Source organism: Oreochromis aureus, linkage group 7 (assembly GCF_013358895.1).
Source record: "Oreochromis aureus strain Israel breed Guangdong linkage group 7, ZZ_aureus, whole genome shotgun sequence".
Classification (NCBI taxonomy): Eukaryota; Metazoa; Chordata; class Actinopteri; order Cichliformes; family Cichlidae; genus Oreochromis; species Oreochromis aureus.
In genome coordinates this window covers 29147052-29169418 of record NC_052948.1, presented here as the reverse complement: position 1 = coordinate 29169418, position 22367 = coordinate 29147052, and the positions used below count along the sequence as shown (strand labels likewise).

The 22367-nt window shown below is 40.0% G+C and overlaps 1 protein-coding gene and 1 pseudogene across 1 annotated transcript; both read left to right on the top strand.

Annotated features, from left to right (window-relative positions):
- The first annotated feature begins 8107 nt into the window (after positions 1-8107).
- Positions 8108-15590, top strand: LOC116317936. The gene is made up of 3 exons (XM_039614732.1): positions 8108-8142; positions 8629-8694; positions 14165-15590. The coding sequence occupies exons 2-3, from the start codon at positions 8684-8686 to the stop codon at positions 15588-15590; spliced, it is 1437 nt and encodes a 478-aa protein (XP_039470666.1). The 5' UTR covers positions 8108-8142; positions 8629-8683.
- On the top strand, positions 15591-18942 carry LOC116311841 (annotated as a pseudogene).
- Positions 18943-22367: the final 3425 nt, after the last annotated feature.

Below are 22367 nucleotides of genomic sequence, written 5' to 3'. Positions count from 1 at the left end.
CACCACAGGGCCACACGCAGCAGTGGGTGACTTAAACAAAAGCCATGAGGAAGAGGGTCAGCCACCCACAACAGGGACGAACAGGAGAAGATACAGGGATGCTGAGCTGCTAGACCTCATCAGAGAGGACATGAGGCAGCAAAGAGAGGCTCAGGAGAGAAGAGAGAGGATTTGCAGACTGTTTTCAATTCTTGAAATATTAGTTCCAAAATGAGAAATGTATTTATGTGAATATATTAAGGTTTCCAAGATGGCGCTGGTGTACATGGCTTGCCGTCCTCGTCCACACCTGTTTCACTGCTTTTTACCCCCTTTACCTTTTTTTATGGACCTTGGCATTGTATTTTTTATCCTTTTAGTTGTATGCTCATCTAGTGGCTGTGCACTGATTACGTACGACAGGCAAACACTTTTAAATTTTCTACTCTCCCGTTCGTCTCGGGCTGATCCTTACTGGAATCTGGGCAACGCCACCCCGCCACAACCGGACCCTCCAACCGGCTTCTTCCACCTACCCTTTCCTAATCTACACAAGAACCGCTATAGGAAACACGGTAGAAGGGGGGCTTGTGTTTTGCAGCTCTGTGCTTTTAGTACTTTTGTTTTTTTGTTTTGTGAAATTGACCTGCCTCACCTCTGCTTGTTAATAACTAGCCTGTGGCCTTTTGTATTCTCTAGTGAATGTAATCTGAAGTGAAGTGAATGCCCATGGGGTCCTTGATGAATTTGGACACATAAAATGTACTCGATTGATATACATTTAGATTAAATCATGCCCATTTTCCTTGAATTTTAGTTTCTTGGAAAATAACAAACAAAACTCCAACACAAATGCCCTGGGCACAAAAAAGATTACAATATGCAGAAAACTGTTCAGGATTTTGTAGATTTCATTTATGGTCAATGTCACAGAAACAAGGCTTTTTGCAGATATACTGCCCACACACCTGCTCTCAACGGTTCAACTGTGACTTTATCTTTCTGACTTACTGAAACATGAGTCTTCAGACCATATGGACTCTTTCTCTGAGACTTCACATTACAGTGTACACACACTTCACTTCAAATGATGTTCAAACTCAAATATACATGGGCAGTTAGAAAATGAAGTTCAGCACAAAAGAGGTCGATATTGGAGTCATGGTGGTGACATTTAGGGTTTATTTATTTATTTATTTAGTTTTTCTATTTTGATCTTCAGATTTGGTCTCATAATATGAACAGTGAATGAAATCTGTGAGGAGGTGAAGCTGAAGGATGAAGAGCAGAAAAACTGGGATATCAAAGAACATCCAGGATATCTGTTCAATTTAGGTCCTGTTTGTGACATTCCAAACAGAATGAAGCATTGCATCATCCTCAGACAGATGAGTCACACATAGACATGGAAGGCTCTGATCCTGTAGCACCTCCACAACCAATAGGAAAAACCACATCCTATCCAGATCTGCACCTCACAGAAACGCCCTCCATACTTTCAGGAAAGGAAATAAAGTTTTTAGCACAGTCACAGAGTGTCTGTTAAAATCAATGGTGAATAGGTTTTATTAGTTATTGATGTGATGATGACTGCTGGTGAGCTGGAGGACCAATCAGCAGATCCTGGGGGCAGCATGTAGGGAAGTCCCATAGAGTGAAAGAGAATGATGAGAGGGAATCGATAGAGTTTAAGGAGACGTACAGGCTGATCTGGGTCAGAGCTAGCCCAGAATAAAGCTCATTACCATGTTGGAGGCAGAGTTTGTATTTCATAACTTTAACTCATCATTGTAAGGACTGGATATAGTAATACTGGAGGTTGATTCAATGAGGTGGAGAAGCAGTGAGCGTTACTACAGGTAAGGTGAGAAATAAGAAACCAATAAAAAGAATTCTGGGAAATGTGACAGTTTTAATTGTCCCTTGGAAAAAGCATTTAGTGGTTAAAATTAATTCGTACTTTTAACAGGTGAGGCTGAAACAAACTGCATGTGCGTGCCTGCATCTACAGTTGCTGTAGGAATTTGAGTGTAAACGCACTGGGCCAAACATGTGGTTAACAAAGAAACCTGATCTCTCTTCTTTGTTCTTCACCTGCCTGAGGCAGCAACCGTCATAACGAGGGGAAAAAGACAACGAGCAGAAAGCTGAACGTTTGCACAGAGAAGTTTTTTTATTGTGACCGTTGGTTATTTCTGAGACGTTATCTGTGGTCTGACTCTGTTTCTCACCAAGTGCACAATCCTCTGCTTTACATAAATGTAAATAAGTAATATTGTGCATCAGTGATCCTCCCATTCCAAAACAGAAACGTACAGGCCCAGATTTTATTTTATGGATTACTACTGTGCAGAACATTGATACAGTAAAAAAATCACTCAACAACTGTGATGTGAAATTGCACCTTATTTTATTTCTAAGGCTTTACAAAACACAACATAATTGGCCATGTACCACAGGCCTTTAAAATGGCAGGAGTTCAACAGTTACTTAAAAAGCCATTTCTTGACCCAGCAGTCTTAGCTAATTATCGGTCAATCTCTAACCTTCCTTTCATATCAAAAATTCTTGAAAGAGTAGTTGTCAAACAGCTAACAGATCATCTGCAGAGGAATGGCTTATTTGAAGAGTTTCAGGAAGGTTTCAGAGCTCATCACAGTAAATCTGAGCTCTCTGCAATCCCTGATGGAGACTCAGATGGTTTGAACATGTTGATGAACTCAGAGTTTCTCTCATCTGCATACTGTCTGTTGGACTTTAGCTTTTTGGGTTTTTTTCTGTTTGCTCTGTCACCTGAAGGTTTTATTGAAAAATCAACAGGATTTTTTTTTTCCTTGAAAAAAAAAAAGCCCCAAACAAATGTGAACTACTTCACCCTGAGCATGAAAAAAAGATTACAATGTGCAAAAAAACTGTTCAGGATTTTGAAGATTTCATTTATGGTCAGTGTCACATGTTACGGGCCTAGCATGCCCTCCTCCTTTAGTTGCCCTTGTGTGGGTGTGTCCTGCCATATCTCCTGCCTTAGGTGCCACCTTTTTTGTACAGCTGGCTCCCATCAGCAATTAGAATTACTTAAGGCAAAAAAAAGGTGAGTTCTGGGCCGGAGAGTCATGTTGGTGGCTGCAGCTAGAGAGCTGTGTGTGGTCATTGATTGCTCCTGCTCGGTGGAGAGGAGTTTGTTTGGTGGCCAATCCTTTTTTACTTACTTTTCAGTTTACTGACCAACACCTGAGTTTTGTTTTGTTTCTTTAAATGGTGATAGCATCTTGACCGTCTCTTTCAGTTCAGTTATTAATAGAAGCACTAATAAAACTCTTTAACCATTTTGCCTCCATCTCCTTTTTTGACCCGGACACTTTTTGTTACTTTCGCTCATCCCAGGGACCTTTTTAGGGGAACGTAACACACAGAAACATAGGCTTTTTGCAGATATACTGCTCATGGCTACAGGAACCTTTTTACAGCATGCCCACACACCTGCACTGAATGGTTCAACTGTCTCTTTATCTTTCTGACTTACTGAAACATGAGCCTTCACTGTTTGAGACCACATGGACTCTTTGTCACATTACAGTGCGCACACCCTTCATGTAAGTGCACTCAGCAGAACTGTTGGAGGACTCAGTTTGTTGCTCTGTGAGTGACTCAATGTGAAAATGATGTCCAAACTCAAATGTGAATATGAAATTCAACATAAAAGAGGTAGATATTGGAGTCACGGTGATGACATTTAGATTTTTTTTTTCTATTTTGATCTTCAGATTTGGTCTCATATTGGAGATTATGTATTGGAATTTCAGGAGCGGGACCACGCCTCCAAACACGCTCCTTCTGGCTGTCATCTATATAGGTTCCCCTAGTTCTGCAAGCTGATCATTCTCGTTTACGTGCCCCACCCTCCCTCCCTCCTTGTTCTCCATTCTTCAACTTCTTCACTTCTATTTAGTGCATGGGGATCTGCCTGGCCCGGGAGCCATCGCCAGTCCCCTTCGAGACCTTCCCCAAACCGCAGCTCAATTCATGTCCAAGCATTCACTTTTACCTACTAAAACGCTGACAAACCTAAAATGAGGACGTGGGCCCAGCTAGTGAAATATGAACAGTGAATGAAATCTGTGAGGAGGTGAAGCTGAAGGATGAAGAGGAGAAAAACTGGGATATCAAAGAACATCCAGGATATCTGTTCAATTTAGGTCCTGTTTGTGACATTCCAGATAGAATGAAGCATTGCATCATTCTCAGACAGATGAGTCACACATAGACAAAGAGAATGATGAGAGGGAATCGATAGAGTTTAAGGAGACGTACAGGCTGATCTGGGTCAAAGCTAACACAGAATAAAGCTCATTACCATGTTGGAGGCAGAGTTTATATTTCATAACTTTAACTCATCATTGTAAGGACTGGATATAGTAATACTGGAGGTTGATTCAATGAGGTGGAGAAGCAGTGAGCGTTCTCCTACTCGTCAGGTTTGCTGACGACACTGTTGTTGTGGGCCTGATCTCCGACAACGTCGAGACGGCCTGCCTGAAGGAGATTAGGAACCTGGAGACCTGGTGCCAGGAGAATAACCTCCTCCTAAACGTCAGCAAGACTAAGGAGCTGATCGTGGACATCACTACAAAGCAGACGAGGATTACAAGCCTCTCATCATCAGTGGCACGTCAGTGGAGAGAGTGGACAGTGTCCGATAACTGGGTGTCCACATCACTCAGGACCTGTCATGGTCCTGTCACATCAACACCCTGGTTAAGAAAGCCCCCCAGCGTCTCTTCTTCCTCAGAAGACTCAGACTTCCATCTGCCACTGAGGGTGCTCAAGAACTTTTACTCCTGCATCATAGAGAGCGTCCTGACGGGAAGCATCTGCACCTGGTTTGGGAACAGCACCAAGCAGGACAGACAAGATCTGCAAAGAGTGGTGCGCTCAGCTGAACGCATCATTCAATCAGAGCTTCCTGACCTGCTGTCCATCTACACCAAGCGGTGCAAGACTAAAGCCAGGAAGATTATGATGGACCTCTCCCATCCCAACAATGGACTCTTCTCACTGTTGAGGTCTGGGAAGCGCTTCCACTCCCTTAAGGTCAAAACAGAGAGAATGAGGAGGAGCTTCTTCCCCCAGGCTATTCGGGCCCTGAACCAGGTGTAGGACTGGACTCTCACACACATCACATCACCACACCCACTCTGGTTTTTCTTCTTGCACACTGTGAGATTATTATACTATCTTATGCCACCTTATACTTCTAATCAAAGAATTGTTGAATCATTTACGGCTATAGGCCACATTTTGCCTTGGATTAAAGATTGTGAAATCATTACACTGTTTTATGATGCATTATACTGCTGATTTATAAGAAATACTGTTTTCAGAGAATCATGGCCTTATTTGTCTGATTAGAAAGAACAGAACATACTGCACAGGAAGCCAAGGTCATAACTTAGGCTCACTGAGAGAGAAAGAATGTGAATGTTTAGGTTTTATGACTTTGGAGGGGGGCTGAAGCTATAAGAATGTTAGAAACGGTCAGACACTTCGAGATCTGGCGGACACCCTCCTGTCCACATCTTCCGTCCAGACATTTATGCTCAAAGTGTTGTATGGAATAATGAGAATTGTTTGGAATAAAGAGATTGTTGATTGAGCATATTTATACACTGAGTGTTGTTCTTCCTTCAGCCCAAAGATCAAAGAATTGGGATATTTAACAACACTTCCTATAATTTATCATTTATTTCTTTTGACTAATAATCTCTTACGTAAACTGTTATTTGCACATTTTACTGTAAATTTCTAAGTTGAATTTGTAAATGTTGTAGTAACCTGTAAATTTGTATATCTTACTGTAAACCTACTGTCATTTAATGGTCAGGCATTGCACAGCTATAAGCATTTCACCTCATGTCATACTGTGTATGGTTGTGTGTGTGACAAATAAAATTTGAATTTGAATTTATAGGTCAGGTGAGAAAAAGAAACCAACAAAAAGAATTCTGGGAAATGTGACAGTTTTAATTGTCCCTTGGAAAAAGCATTTAGTGGTTAAAATCCACTCCTACTTTTAACGTGAGGCTGAAACAAACTGCATGTGCGTGCCTGCATCTACAGTTGCTGTAGGAATTTGAATTTGTAAACGCATTGGACCAAACATGTGGTTAACAAAGAAACCTGATCTCTCTTCTTTGTTCTTCACCTGCCTGAGGCAGCAACCGTCATAACGAGGGGAAAAAAGGCAACGGAACAGAAAGCTGAACGTTTGCACAGAGAAGTTTTTTTTGTGACCGTTGGTTATTTCTGAGACGTTATCTGTGGTCTGACTCTGTTTCTCACCAAGTGCACAATCCTCTGCTTTACAGAAATGTAAATCATCACAGCACAGAAACAGCTTTAGTGAAGGTTACAAATGATCTTCTTATGGCCTCTGACAGTGGACTCATCTCTGTGCTTGTCCTGCTAGACCTCAGTGCAGCGTTCGATACTGGTGACCCTAATATTCTATTTGACAGATTAGAGCACGCTGTAGGTATTACAGGTACTGCGCTGCAGTGGTTTGTATCGTATTTATTTAAGACTCCAATTTGTTCATGTAAATGGAGAGTCCTCTTCACACACTAAGGTTAATTATGGAATTATGGAATTTTTTTGTATTTCATTTTATCATGTGGAATAAGCAGATGTTAAACAATGTTATTTCCTTCATTTTGATTCAAATTGGTTTGATGTTTGACGTTAATGAAAATAACAACTCACCCCAAAGGTTTTTAAGCCTAGAGTCATGAGTCTGTATTGAAAATGTAAGCAGTAGAAAATACAGATATCTCTGTAAAATTGTATCAAGTGAAAGTAAAAAATGGTCAGAAAATAAATAATCAAATAAAGAACAGATAACTGAAAATTCTAATAAAGTATTGAAGTATTTGTAGTGTGTTACTTCCCACCTCTCGTTACAGGACAGAGCCACAGTTTTAGCCATGTGCTCAAAGCTTTCATCTGTGACAATTACACAGTGATTCTGATGACACTTTCCCTTCTCATTCCAAATAAATCATCTCTCCAGCGATAAAAAAAAAACCTTTACACATTTAGTTATCACAATTAACTTAAATAAATTATGCAATGACTTGAATAAACGTGAAAATATCAGCTACCGCTGGACTGCTATAAATTTTTGGACTCCCAGTCAGTGACTGAGAGGAGCTCCAATAATGAAAGTAGCACAGGTGCTGCAGATAAATCAGCAGTGTGAGAGGAAAAGTAGCTTACAGTGCAGTTAGTGTTAACAGGGATGTATGAATAAATGTGTGTTTGCACTTTAAATGTTTTGATCAACGAAACTTGAAAAAAGTTACAATATTAATAAATTTTACCTTAGAAAGCAGAAAGAAAAAAACCCTCCAAAAAAACTAGTTTTATGAGTTAACAAACTTATCAATATCAAAAGCCTGTCATTAAAAAAGAGAGAATCTGATGGGTTACAATCTTTTGATATACCATTAAATTAAAGTTCACAGTATCACATTGTCTATGATGCAGCTATGTAAAAAGTCACCAAACACTGACATATGCACATTTATTTTATGTTTCCATTTTTAAATATGTATGTTATATTTATACTGGTTTACTTACCTGTTGTATAAAATAAAACAGGTAAGTAAACAGACAAATTGAGATCACCAAAATAGATGCAAAATATAACTTATTGAATGACGAACACCATAGAGTTAAAGTGAAATAATGGCACCTTTCCCCAATGTTTTTTCCAAAAAAGTTTATAATTCAGTATAAAAAAGTTAATGTTAACAACACGTGTCAACATGTGTAATGTAATGTAATTCATATATGAACAACTTCATAGTCAGTTTAGGTTTAATGACTGAGAAACCTGCAGGCTTTTGTAAAACCAGCTTGTCATTGTAGTTTCTCAGCATATGTACAATATGTGCTGCAAATATTTTATTCGTGTTGTCCTCATCTATTTGCTGATAATACAGTTCCAAAAGGAAAACATTAGGAAGCCACCTGTGAAATCAGAGGACTCTGTGAGGGCAGAGGGGCCGTCCCTTCTTCTGATGGTGTATAAAGTCTGTGGGCACTGACTCACCTCTGCTCTTTCTGCCTCCTCAGATATCACAGAGCCTGAAGCCGACAAAACAGGTAAGACGACGGATTAGTTTAAATATCGGTCAGTTTAAATAGCTTTAAACTCTATGCAGAGTCAAGAGTGATGGAAACATATATTTTAACTCATATTTATTGATATTTTAAAAATTAATTATTATTGTTTTATAGTTGTTGTAAGTTTTTTGCTCAGTGACACTATGAAAACCTTTCAGCAGTTTTGGCAATTCACCAGTGGTTTGATTAACTCTAGCAGTGATTCACACAATACACACATCCTGTCCAGTTTAATTTCAAAAACTAGAATTAATTTTAATTTCTAGGGGAAGGGTGTCGTGCAATTGTTTCAAATGTCTTGAAATACACTAAGAATTCAGAGACTCACTTACTATTAAAGGACGGAGCTCCAAATAAGAATTCAGTAAACTTTTGTCCAGGTAACTTTTCTTCCCTTGTTTCTTTCTTCTTCTTCTCCTTCTTCTTTTTTTTTTTTTTTTTTTTTTTTTTTTTTATTTAATCCAGATACCAGCACTGATTTCAAGCTTCTTGGGTGGGCACCTCTGTAACATTCATCACCATGGCAACACAGTGAGTGAAATGTTTAAGCATTAAAATAAAAAAGAAGAAAATGTAATATGGTATCTAAATATGAAATATTATAACATTATAACAAAGACACAAATTAAAATTTGTTGACTAAGATGTCTCTCTTGTGTAGAGCTCACAGAAAGCCTGGGTTAAAACAGATTATGATCTACTGATTGAATAGTCTGAGGTAGCATACTCTAAAGTTGAAACCAAAATGAGATGACTCTGTCCCAGACAGATCTATAACAAGAGTCGCTGACTGTTGTATGACAGATCTGTATCTGTCTTTGTGGCAGCAGAGCTGAATCAGTCAGTTAGAGAAGAACCTCTGCTGTCCTGTACAATAAGTGGTGCAGAGAGTGGTCAGTATCCATGATGGATAGCAGTTTAAGTCATCTCGTGTCCCCTACATCTTCAAAAGTGTCCACTGCGCAACCAATCGGAGAGCCAGCCTTCCTCATTGGCTTATTTAGTCAGTTGATGTTTCCAGCTTTGGTGCTGCTCAACCTGCAGACCCTGCTCATCCCAAGTGACTGATGGAAAACCCCAAACACTTTAATCAAAACGGTGAAGGATCTCAACTTCCTTAGAATTATGGCCTGCTTATGTTTTTATTGATTGGTATTCCTCCTGTCCATCACTAATGCATCCAACCACTGAGGGATCATCAGAGTATTTCTGTAGGTGTCATGACCCAAATTGGACTAAAAATCTGAAGCATAGACGGTGAATGGGAATTTAAACAGCACAGTCCCTTATGGCGATCTGCTGCAGCACATCACCAAATCAGACAGCATTGCCTAATATCATATAATCTGCCAGTTAATCGGTAATCCAGGACTACTCAAGAAATCAACAAAGGTAATCCTTACTGCGCAGCCATTCATTCAGTCAAAAAGTTAAATTTTAAAGCATCATTCACCATCTGAGAGGTGTTGGTTCAAATAAGGGACTCAGTGATTTTCCATGGAATGACTCAACCCTTTGATGAGAAGTTGATCCTAATTTATTATTCTGACACTGGTATGTTGGGCTGTTTTTTTTTTCCTTTTACAGTGTTAAGAGTGTTTTTGGTAAGATGATCCCTTGCAGCTGAGTGATAATAATAAAATGTCATGGTTCCGGGACTTCTGTATTCTGTTAAGTCCATTTGTTATTCCAAAGATTCATGATAGGGTTCCCAGGTCATTCCGTTTAGTTTAGTTTATTGGATTCCCCCTTGTGTCTTTGCCCTCTGTCGCCCTCTGTGTGTCTGTGTTTATTTAATTGTGAGTTCTTGTGCCTTGTTTCCCCTCGTGTTTTATTCCATCATGCTTCCCCAGCCTGTCATGTCTGTGCTCTCCCTCATGGTCCTCCGCGTTATCTCTCCCCCTCCAGTCTACGTCTCTGTGCACTTCCTGTTTTACTTTGATAGTCTCCCATCAGTGTACATCATGTTGTGTTTGCGCCTGCCCTGTGTTGTTATGATTATCAATGTCAGCTGTGTTCCCCGTGTGCTCCCATGTCCCTCGTTATCCTTCTGTGTATTTATGTCCGCGTCTCCCTCAGTTCTGTTTCACGTCCTCCCTCATGGCTACGTGACTCTCCTTGTGTCTCCCCATGAGTTTAGTATTTCCCAGTTTAGGTTTTGTATCGCTTTTTGCCATCTTCAGCAAATAAAGCTGCATTTTGAGTTTAAGCCCAGTTTCCATGAGTTTGCATTTGGGTCCCCTCCTGCCTGAACACAGCCGCTTTTATGGCATAAAATTGATATTGGGAAAGGTTCTTATTATGGAACTTTTGGAACACAAAGGCCAAAATTTCCTTAAAGGCTCCACTAGTGCACAGCCCTCTTTTGGTGTTAAAAAACATGCTGTTTACTATTACTGCTGCTACTTGTTTACTAAAGAGGTGCAGTGTCAGTTTTGGAACTGAAAGGCATGGACACATATTTTTGAAGCTGACCTTATTGCATCTGTATTTGTAGGCGTTTCCTTTTCAATAAAATGGATATGGCTCAAGAGCTTACAGTAGATAATGTGATGTGTTCTTTTGCGTTTCTGCTCATCATACATGTCAACTATAACACAGAGATTTCAGCTTAATATGTCAGAACAGTTTGCAACAAAGCAGCCATCCTCTGGATACATACTATCCTTCTCTGTAGTTGTTCAGTTCAATCCAGTTTTCATTTATGAAGCACAATTATAAATGCCGGTGCAAGTGCTGTACATGAAAATATAAGTCTTAGATAATAAAATACACAATATGCCATACACATGTGCACACATATGCACACACATCAATAAATATACCTTAAAGAATCATAAAAGTACAAAAAAGCAACAACAAATGGCTGAGAACGCTCAATCCTCCACAATATTCTTTTGTCTAGTATTTTAAGTAAGAGTAACTGATCAGCAGATCTAAGCAACCTAAAAGCTAAGCAAGATATGGTGGTGTCAACTAATTAAGGGAATTAAAAACATACAATATTATCTTAAACTAAAGTCCTACAATTCACAGGAAGCCAGTGAAGGAAGGCCAGGACAGCTGAGATATGCTAGAACTTATTGATTTTAGTAACAAAATGAGCAGCAGTATTTTGGACCATTTGTATGAGAGAGAGGGAAGCACGATTCACCAATGTAAAGGGGATTACAGTAGTCCTACTGAGTTGCAAGAAAAGCATTTCAAAGGTAAGGGCTTGACCTTAGATAGAAGCCTTAAGTGGTTCATAGGTTTTGACTTTTGTTTGCGCTTACAGGGAGTGCAGAATTATTAGGCAAATGAGTATTTTGTCCACATCATCCTCTTCATGCATGTTGTCTTACTCCAAGCTGTATAGGCTCGAAAGCCTACTACCAATTAAGCATATTAGGTGATGTGCATCTCTGTAATGAGAAGGGGTGTGGTCTAATGACATCAACACCCTATATCAGGTGTGCATAATTATTAGGCAACTTCCTTTCCTTTGGCAAAATGGGTCAAAAGAAGGACTTGACAGGCTCAGAAAAGTCAAAAATAGTGAGATATCTTGCAGGGGGATGCAGCAGTCTTAAAATTGCAAAGCTTCTGAAGCGTGATCATCGAACAAGCAAGCGTTTCATTCAAAATAGTCAATAGGGTCGCAAGAAGCGTGTGGAAAAACCATGGCGCAAAATAACTGCCCATGAACTGAGAAAAGTCAAGCGTGCAGCTGCCAAGATGCCACTTGCCACCAGTTTGGCCATATTTCAGAGCTGCAACATCACTGAGTGCCCAAAAGCACAAGGTGTGCAATACTCAGAGACATGGCCAAGGTAAGAAAGGCTGAAAGACGACCACCACTGAACAAGACACACAAGCTGAAACGTCAAGACTGGGCCAAGAAATATCTCAAGACTGATTTTTCTAAGGTTTTATGGACTGATGAAATGAGAGTGAGTCTTGATGGGCCCGTGGGTGGATTGGTAAAGGGCAGAGAGCTCCACTCCGACTCAGACGCCAGCAAGGTGGAGGTGGAGTACTGGTTTGGGCTGGTATCATCAAAGATGAGCTTGTGGGGCCTTTTCGGGTTGAGGATGGAGTCAAGCTCAACTCCCAGTCCTACTGCCAGTTTCTGGAAGACACCTTCTTCAAGCAGTGGTACAGGAAGAAGTCTGCATCCTTCAAGAAAACATGATTTTCATGCAGGACAATGCTCCATCACACGCGTCCAAGTACTCCACAGCGTGGCTGGCAAGAAAGGGTATAAAAGAAGAAAAACTAATGACATGGCCTCCTTGTTCACCTGATCTGAACCCCATTGAGAACCTGTGGTCCATCATCAAATGTGAGATTTACAAGGAGGGAAAACAGTACACCTCTCTGAACAGTGTCTGGGAGGCTGTGGTTGCTGCTGCACGCAATGTTGATGGTGAACAGATCAAAACACTGACAGAATCCATGGATGGCAGGCTTTTGAGTGTCCTTGCAAAGAAAGGTGGCTATATTGGTCGCTGATTTGTTTTTGTTTTGTTTTTGAATGTCAGAAATGTATATTTGTGAATGTGGAGATGTTATATTGGTTTCACTGGTAAGAATAAATAATTGAAATGGGTATATATTTGTTTTTTGTTAAGTTGCCTAATAATTATGCACAGTAATAGTCACCTGCACACACAGATATCCCCCTAAAATAGCTAAAACTAAAAACAAACTGAAAACTACTTCCACAAACATTCAGCTTTGATATTAATGAGTGTTTTGGGTTCATTAAGAACATGGTTGTTGTTCAATAATAAAATTATTCCTCAAAAATACAACTTGCCTAATAATTCTGCACTCCCTGTATACATCTTCTTGGTGTCCCCGGTGGGATACTTCATGGTGATCCATCTGTTGTCCTACTGGGAGACTTCAACACTCACGAAAGACATAGAAGAGCCACCTCGACAGGACAAGACTCGGCTGTCCATCTGCATCTAAAAGACAAAGGTCACTCTTTTGAGGATGCCACTGTTCACATTTTGGACAGAGAGGACAGATGGTTTGAAAGAGGAGTGAAAGAAGCCATCTATGTCCACTGTGAACGACCATCTTTGAACAGAGGTGGTGGTTTACAACACCAACTCTCTGCCATCTATAATCCAGTTTTGAGATCCATTCCCAGATGCCTTAATGCCCACGGACATCCTGGGCCTTCTGACCTCAGGAAATCACATGATAGGGTGGGGTTAGGTTTCACAGCGGGTTTACCCGAAACCTTGGCTGATTGTGAGCTACACCCGTTTTCACACCTTGGCTTGTATGATTAGTTAGAGGATCTTTAGGGGGTCTGTTGTCTCTCTGGGGGGAAACTCCCATAGGGCTTGAATCTGGGACTCTCCGCCATTTGACCCTAGACATGAAGAAGGTTCTCGGATGAGAGGTGACACATCTTCAAGCAACTTAAAGAAGTCCAGATGCTTTTCTTTCCAAGCTCTTTAGGCTACTGAGAACCTTCACAGACATATTGCTGTACACTTTGGGAGGAACAACAAAGGAACAAAAATATAAAGATAAGCTCTGGCGGACTAGTTCTATGGTAGGTCTTAAAGGGTTAAATTGATCAGGTGATCTGGTTGTGCATGTTCACTGAGTCCAGAGGGTTAAGTCTGTTGTAACCCTTATGGGTCACAGCGGCCAATCAGACGAATTATGAGAATTTGATTTGCTGCTTGTATGATCTTACTGGTAAAAAAAAAAAGAAAATCAATTTTCAATTCATTTTTATTTATATAATACCAAATCACAACAACAGTTGCCTAAAGGTGCTTTATACTGTAAGGTAAATAGCCTATAATAATAAATAAATATAAAGAATGTTTGTATAAAAAAATATAAAATATTCCACATATTGATGGTCCAAAATCCATGAGGCAATACAAGCCTCCAGCTTTAAAAGCAGCAAACGCAGAATTTCATAATTATTAGGATCAATAGTCATTTAAAGAAAATGTGTAAGTAACATTTACATTTTTTCCTACAGGAAGAATAACATCTCATCCAAATACAAAGACATCACCTCCAGAGTTGTGATTTCATCAAGATCTCTTGCTGTCTACCAGCTGAGAACAAAAAAAGAGAAGACTGGATCTTTGACAAGAATGACTGTTGGAGAAAAAAATCCAAACAAGACAAATAAAACCATCTTACTTGTGGGAGAAACAGGAGCAGGAAAATCTACTCTGATCAACGCTCTGATCAACTACATCATGGGAGTAAAGTGGGAGGATAAAGTCTGGTTTCAGATCGGAGAGGAGAAGAGAAGTCAGACAGAAAGCCAGACATCAGATGTGATCGTGTACGAGATCTTTGGTTTTGAAAATGAAACTCTGCCCTACTCTCTGACCATCATCGATACTCCTGGATTTGGAAATATTATGGGGAACAAAAAGGATGATGTTAGCAATCAAAAGTTATTGGACTTGTTTTGGTTAGAGGGTGGAGTTCATGAAGTTCATGCAGTGGGTCTGGTGACAAAAGCAAGTGATAATCGATTAAATGACCGACTGTTTTATGTGTTTGATTCAATGATGTCTTTGTTTGGAAAAGACCTGGAGAAAAACATTGTAGCTCTGATCACACACTCAGATGGAATGCCACCTAAAAATGCTCTAACAGCTCTCGAACATCAGAAGATAAAATGTGCTAAAAATGAGAAGAACCAATCACTTTATTTTCTTTTTAATAACCAACAGAATAAAGAGAGAACAGATGAAAATGAGTTTGGTTTGGAGACGGCATGGAGAGTAACAGAGAGAGGAGTACGTCAATTCACAGCCTTTCTAGAAGAAAGTGAAGCTCAAAAGCTGGAGACAACATCTGAAGATCTGAATGAACGCATCAGACTAACAGCCTGCATCCACAACCTGCAAGAGAGAATTAAGTTTATTGAGGTAAAACAGAGAGAAATCAAAAATACTCAAGAAGCTCTGAAGAAACCTGAAGAGAGGAAGATGATAGAAGAGTTCACTCCTCGTGTTGCTGAGGTCTTCAAACATAAAGAACCAGTCAGAGGGGGGATGTGTGGGCTGGAAGCAGCTGTCTGCTGTACAGTCTGTAAGGAGAACTGTCACTATCCTGGATGCACACTAGGGTGGAAACCTGAAAACTGCAAGGTCATGAAAGATGGACACTGCACTGTTTGTACCAAAAAGTGTCCTGCATTAGATCACGTAAGAGAAAACTCGAGGTATGTGACCAGGTTAAGGAATGCCAAGAAGAAGAGATTGTTTGAATTCAATAAAACTGAACCTGAGGTGAGCATTTTGATAAATCTGGGAAAGGAAATGAACAAACTGACAGCAGAAAAGTTACAGCTACTGGATGAAGCTTATCAACATGTGGTCAGACTGGATCAGATGGACCTGAATGTTAATTCAGTAAACACTTCTGTACACTTGGACTTTTGATCGAGAAGATGAAGGAGAAAGGAGACAAAGAAAAGATCCAGAAACTGGAAGAGATTGAAAGCCAAGTTGATGAAGAAACCAGAGCAGCTCTGCAACACAGGTATGTTAAACTGCTAAACAGCTGTGCAGATAATAAGGTCTAGTTATGAAATCATGTAGACTTGTGCACTGCCGGCAGTAACAAGCATCTTACCAGGTAACTACCAGGTTAAAGGTAGATGACACAGTTGACGGAGGTTTATTCACTATCATATCTGAACTGGTGGCCATCTCAAATTCGAGATGTCACATCTCAAGGGGTTTATCCTGATAAATAAATGTGAGAATTATAAGGTCAAAGAAGAGAAGTGGCTTATCTGTGACTTTACAGATTCTTTAATGCAACTCAGTAACAAGAAGACCAAGACCAAGACCAGGCACCTACTTGTGACTAAACACATGTACTTCTGACAGTTTGACAAGATAATAATATTGATAGTGTCCCCCTCACCTGTTGCTCAGCTGTAATCTGAACCTAGTCCTCTGGTTTTCAAGTTTGTTGTGCCAAATAAACCAAAGAGAAAACCAGAATGTAAAGCCACAAGCTGGAATCATTAAAGTATGTGTGTTGCCACTCCACTAGCATATACCTTATCTCTGTGCTGGTATCAGCCACTTTAACTTGATCCAGCAAGCAGACTTTCTGGCAAATATTAGCATGGTAGGATTATTTTACATCTCTTGTTTTTTCTGATGAGATCACTGGTCCAGATTAATTTATGAGACCATTAGCTATTAGCTATTTACAATGCTATCAGCCAACTTCTGTTTAGCATCTTCTACATTGGTGGTTAGTTGGCCTGTGCTCCAGAATGGATCTGTTTCTCTGTTCATTAACCATTGCTGTCAAACAAGATCTTTGATATGTTACAGTTTCATCATTCCTACCATCCAACAACTTTTTTCACCATTGTGATGACCAAAATCAAATGAATTTCTATTGAATACAATTACATTTTATTAATATAGAAACAAATCGCAAAAACTGTTGCCTGAAGGTGCTTAATATTGTAAGGTAAAGACCTTACTATAATACAGACAACAATACAAAATCAATACAATACAATAAGGCACATGGGGAATTGCATTGTTCCATATGTGTACATGTGTCACAACATGACACATAACATAAAATAAAAGATTTCCAAATGACTGGTTGTGAGAGTATAGATAGAAAAATGAGCTCAAATTGGCAATAAAAGAGTTTAATTTTACAGTAAGTGATCAGTTATGTATTGCATCATATGAAAATAAGAAACCGAAATCTGTACTTTCTCCTACAGGATCAATCTCATCTCACCACCATATGAGGATATTTCATCCGACAGCTTTCTGATCTGTTCAGGACCTCCTGCTGTCTACCAGCTGAGGCCAAAAAAAGAGAAGTTTGGAACTCTGACAAGAATGACTGTTGGTGAAAAAGATATTAACAAGATAAATAAAACCATCCTACTTGTGGGGGAAACAGGAGGGGGGAAATCCACTCTGATCAACACTCTGATCAACTACACCATGGGAGTGAAGTGGGAGGATGAAGTCTGGTTTCAGATCGTAGAGGAAGAGAAGAAAAGTCAGACAGAAAGTCAGACATCAGATGTGATCGTGTACGAGATCTTTGGTTTTGAAGATCAAACTCTGCCCTACTCTCTGACCATCATCGATACTCCTGGATTTGGAGACACCAAAGGTGATGAACATGATAACATCGTTAGTGAAAGATTATTGGACTTGTTTCGGTCAGAGGATGGAGTTCATGAACTTAATTCAGTGGGTCTGGTGATGAAGGCGACAGATAATCGACTGAGTAAGCGGCAGAGATACATCTTTGATTCTGTGATTTCTCTGTTTGGAAAAACTTGAAGAAAAATATTGTAGCTCTGATCACACACTCAGATGGAATGCCACCTGAAAATGCTCTTGAAGCGCTTGAAGCAGCAAAGATTGAATGTGCCAGAAATGAGAAGAATGAGCCTGTTCACTTCCTGTTTGATAACCAACAGAGCAAAGAGAGAAGAGAATCATATCAGGGCTCTTTAATAAAGTCATGGAACTTAACAAAGAAACAAATGGGGGATTTCTTAACTTTTCTTACAAGTTGTGGACCTCAAAGGCTGATGAAAACCAAAAAGTGTTGAAGAAGCGCATCAAACTGAAAGCCAGCATCCAAAACCTGCAAGAACGAATCAAAATGATTGAACTGAAACAGACAGAAATTAGACAGATTCAAGTAGGTCTGAAGAAACATGAAGAAACCATGAATGAGAACGAGAATTTTACCATTGAAGTAGATGAGGCCTACACAGAAGAAGAAAATATCAAAGGTGGGATGTGGGGTGCTTTTTATCAGGGAGCTCTGTGCTGTACAGTCTGTAAGGAGAACTGTCACTATCCTGGATGCACTGTGTCCTGGTATCCTTCACACTGTGAGGTCATTAAAGATGGCAGCTGCACTGTTTGTATCAGGAAGTGTCCTGCATCAAAACATGTGAAAGAAAAGTGGAGATATGTGAACAAGACCAAAAAAGTTAAGAAGACGATGGAAGAAATGAGAAAGAAATATGAGACAAATAAAAATGAAAGTCAGAACAAGCAAAGCCTTTTGGAAAATCTTGAAAAGGAAATGAGCCGACTGACAGCAGAGAAGTCACAGTTACTGGAAGAGTCCTACAAACATGTTGTCAGTCTGGAGCAGATCGCTCTGAAAGCTGATTCAGCGTCCACTATTGTCCACTTGGACTTCCTGATTGAGAAGATGAAGGAGGAAGGAGACGCAGAGAAGGTCCAGAAACTGGAGGAGATGAGAAGCAGAGTGGATGAAGGAACCAGAGCAGCTCTGTAATAAACCAATAACATTTGAGAAAAAAGGTTAAAGGAGGAGTGAAAATATGAACAAAATGATTCTGACTCTATGAACATGAAAAACGTTTTTAGTTGTTTGATTTGATTGTAAGATTCTTTTAATGCTGTCAGAAAAAAATTGCTGGAGGAAGATTTTTCCCAAATCTGTAAAAGCTAATCTGTATAGCTAAATATGTCCTTAAAAAAAAAATCTTATTCTTATTGTATCTTATATAATTTACTCATACATATTTAGAACTGGTATATAAAATCCAAAATGTACTGTTAATATGTGTGAAGCGGAGTGGGGACTCAGCTGACAGCTGGGCTTCAAGCCAAGTGGAAAGATGTGGATCCTTTCATGTTGGACTTGATTTGTTCAAATTCTCCATATTCTGTTCTTCCACATGAAATCATCTCCTGCTTGATGCACTTTTCTGTCAGTCCTCAATAAAATCTCTGCTTCATTCAGTCAGTTTGCTCAGAGTGTCCTTACTGGATCATCAGCTGATTTTTTTCTTTTTGTTCAAACACTTTCAGTTTATTGTGAGTAGCAGCTCTCAGACACGCTCAGCAAACACATACAAAGCTCCATCAGAGCTGAGATTTCATTCAAACGTCAAAATAAATATAAGAAAAACCAGGATGCTAATCACACCTAGGATGTTAGCCTGCTAGCATCATTCCCTTGCTCGACTTGCTGTTATTTGTATTTCACAGGAGGATGTCAAACAAAATGAGGTAATTTGCAAAACATGCTGTAAAACTATTGCCTCAAAAAAGCAGTACCTTGAATTTATTCCACCAGCTGAAAAACCATCCACTGCAAAATGAAGACTGTTTTAAACTCTGCATGTCGGGATTGCGGATACAGGACCCAAAAGCAGGACTCTTTGAATGAAGACAGTATGTTTATTTACAGTGCAGAAGACAATCAAAATACAGAATGTCTTTTTTGCAAGCTCCAAGTGACTATGTGTGTTGCAGATTCCCGTGCAGTGTTTTCCTTCTGTGCCAGTGGTCCATGTTTCGCTCCTCTAGTTTACTATTCACTTTTTTTTTTTTTTTTCGCCTGTCCCGTTTGGTTCTTTTGCCATCAGAATATTGTCTGAAGGCCAAGAAAGATGTCCAACGGATTTACTATACCAAGTGGACCATCCCGGCCTTGCCATATTGGTCCATTTGATTGACCTTTGTTTTTATTGTTTATTTTATTTTATTTTCAGTTGTTACATACGGGACAGACATGACTGGGGGAAAGGAAAGGGAGAAAGAAAGAGAGGGAGGGAAAGAAAAACAGCAGGGAAGAGGAACGATACATTACATATATATATTAATTACCTGGATCACCTGTTGAGAAAAAAGAAAAGAGAAAACAAGCAAAAAAAGAGAGCAATATAATAAACAATATCATCGTGATAATCTATGTGTATATAACAGTAAATACTAAATATTGAATATTACTGTGCAGCACGTAGGATCGACAGCGCACAGTGTGCTTTGAGGTAGGAGCCAAAAAAGGTGTAGTTTGTGTCTGTGAGCACCTGTGTGTACACCTGTGAGCATGAGCGCGCTTGTATTCAAAAGGTTCCTTCATGTAACAATCTGCTAGAGGGTGTGGGGGGCCATAGCCCCATCCTCCAGGGCAGGTATGGAGGAGATCCAGGCTCTAGACATCCAGAGACCGTGACACCCTCCCGGAAAGAGCTGAGGAGAGCCCCAGATGCCGCGGAGCAGAAGCCGGGGGGGGGTTGCAGTGATGTGCCCGTGAGCTCCGCCGGCAGCCAGCTGTGCCAGAGTGGACCAAGCCCCAGGCCCGGAGGCCGAAGGCACCCCACCCCCAGAGGGGTTCTGGCACCTGACCGAGCCACAGGCGCCAGACTCTGACAAGCACCCACCGGGAGTGAGTCGGTGGATACCTGAGCACCCAGCCCCGGACACCAAGAACCACCAATGCACCGAAGAAGCTCCCGAGATGAGGCTGATCAGCTGCATTTGTGTGTGATCATCCTCCTCAGGTGTCACCAGCCTCCCGAAGGGACACACTCTCTAGGCCTGGTGTTCCAGGAAAACCAGGACACCACTACACACACACACCAGTAAAAGGGGAAATGGAGAACAACAGCGCAAAGCATAAACATGGCTGGTCACCCTGTGAGGACCGCCAGCCCAAGACAGACCAGCAAATATACAGAAGTCCATGAAGCACATGAGCCCTGGGTCCCCAAACTCAGGCCCATGACACTGCATGTCATGTCATTTGTGTAAAACCTCTGTGTGCAGCTGATGAATAATAAATAGTTAACATGAAACATTTCAATGCACTTAGTTTTATTTGTATTCAAAGTAGACAAAAATATTTAATAGTTAATTTGAATGGGTGTACCAGTGCAATTTTAGGCACTACATGGTTGAAAATAACATTTGTTAATGAAAGGTAATTTTAAACCTCTTACAGAACAAAAAAAGTGACAAGTCAAAAATGAATTGAGTATTTCTCTGCAATTACAAACTCTGTGTAAACTTGGTATCGAAATAAAGCTAACACTTGTGAAATTCCATCAGAGGTATAAATATTACAGCAGATGTTACTATGTCAAAGGAACTGAGGCTGGAACATAGAAAATATAGAAACTTTTTTCATCACCTAATTTACTTTTGGATTTTATTGATTTATAACCAATTTATAACCACTTTACCAAATTACAGAGCTTTAAATGAACAAATAATAATAATAACGTATACTTTATTGATCCCTGTGGGGAAATTACTCTCTGCATTTAACCCATTCACTCAGTGAAGCACTGTAGCCAGGTGTTTTGCCATTTGGTACATTTTGGCACAGTCAGTCAGTTGAATGTCTTAGGTATTAAACAGCAGAAATGACTTAACTTCATTTACATGCCTAAAAGTGCTTGTTTTTCGTAAATTTTAAGAATCCCCCACACACTCACATACAATTGGCCTGTTTTACATTGCGATGATTGACATTTCTTTTAATCATTCGCGTTTACGTTAGTTCTACCAATTGTTGTGAGTTTTATTATGACATATATACCTTTATACACTAATCATAATTACTAATTGTAATTACATCATTCTGTGTAATCATATATACTCATATATACTATGCACACTTACAATGAAGTGTTTTATATAGTGGAGTCACTCTGTTAAGCATTTAACCTGCATGTTCAAATCGCCAAGCGCACCTGAGTATTAGCTGCACAAGCTAAAATTAGGGGAAAATTCTGTTTTGTTCATACATTAGCCGCACCTGACTAAAAGCCGCAGGTGTTTTAATGTTTAATTACCATATGTAAGAGAATATGCACAAAGGGGATTGTCAGGAAAGAGATGGCTGTTTGGGAACACATCCCTTTTAATAATATTTTGAAAAACAAGTTACCGGTACATATTTGCATAACTTTTTACGTAAATGTACAAGTACCAGTAATTACAAGTATGAAACATGTACTGTGCTGTTTAAATGAGTAACAAATGTACTGTATAACAATAACCTACAGCACACCAGAAAAATAGATTCGGCCTACCTTTTGGGCTAATGTGCAGTAACACGGCTTCAACAAGAAGAAAAGTCAGTCATTCATCACCATCTTTGTCTTCTTCCTGCACACTAAAACCACCAAAGTCCTCTTCTCCAGTGTCAGAAACGAACAGGCTCAGGGTGGCTTCGTCATCCACTCTCCGCTTCTCTCCTTCGTTGTTGCTTTCAAAACCAAAGAAATCCTCGTTGTCAGTGTCAGAATCGAACACCCTCTGAAGGGCCGTGGCGGTGTCCTCCTCTCCATCACGCAGCAGTCCAGCCCTTCGAAATCCGTTGGTGATCGTGGATGTTTTGATACTTCTCCACGCTGTCAGAATCCACTGGCAGACTTG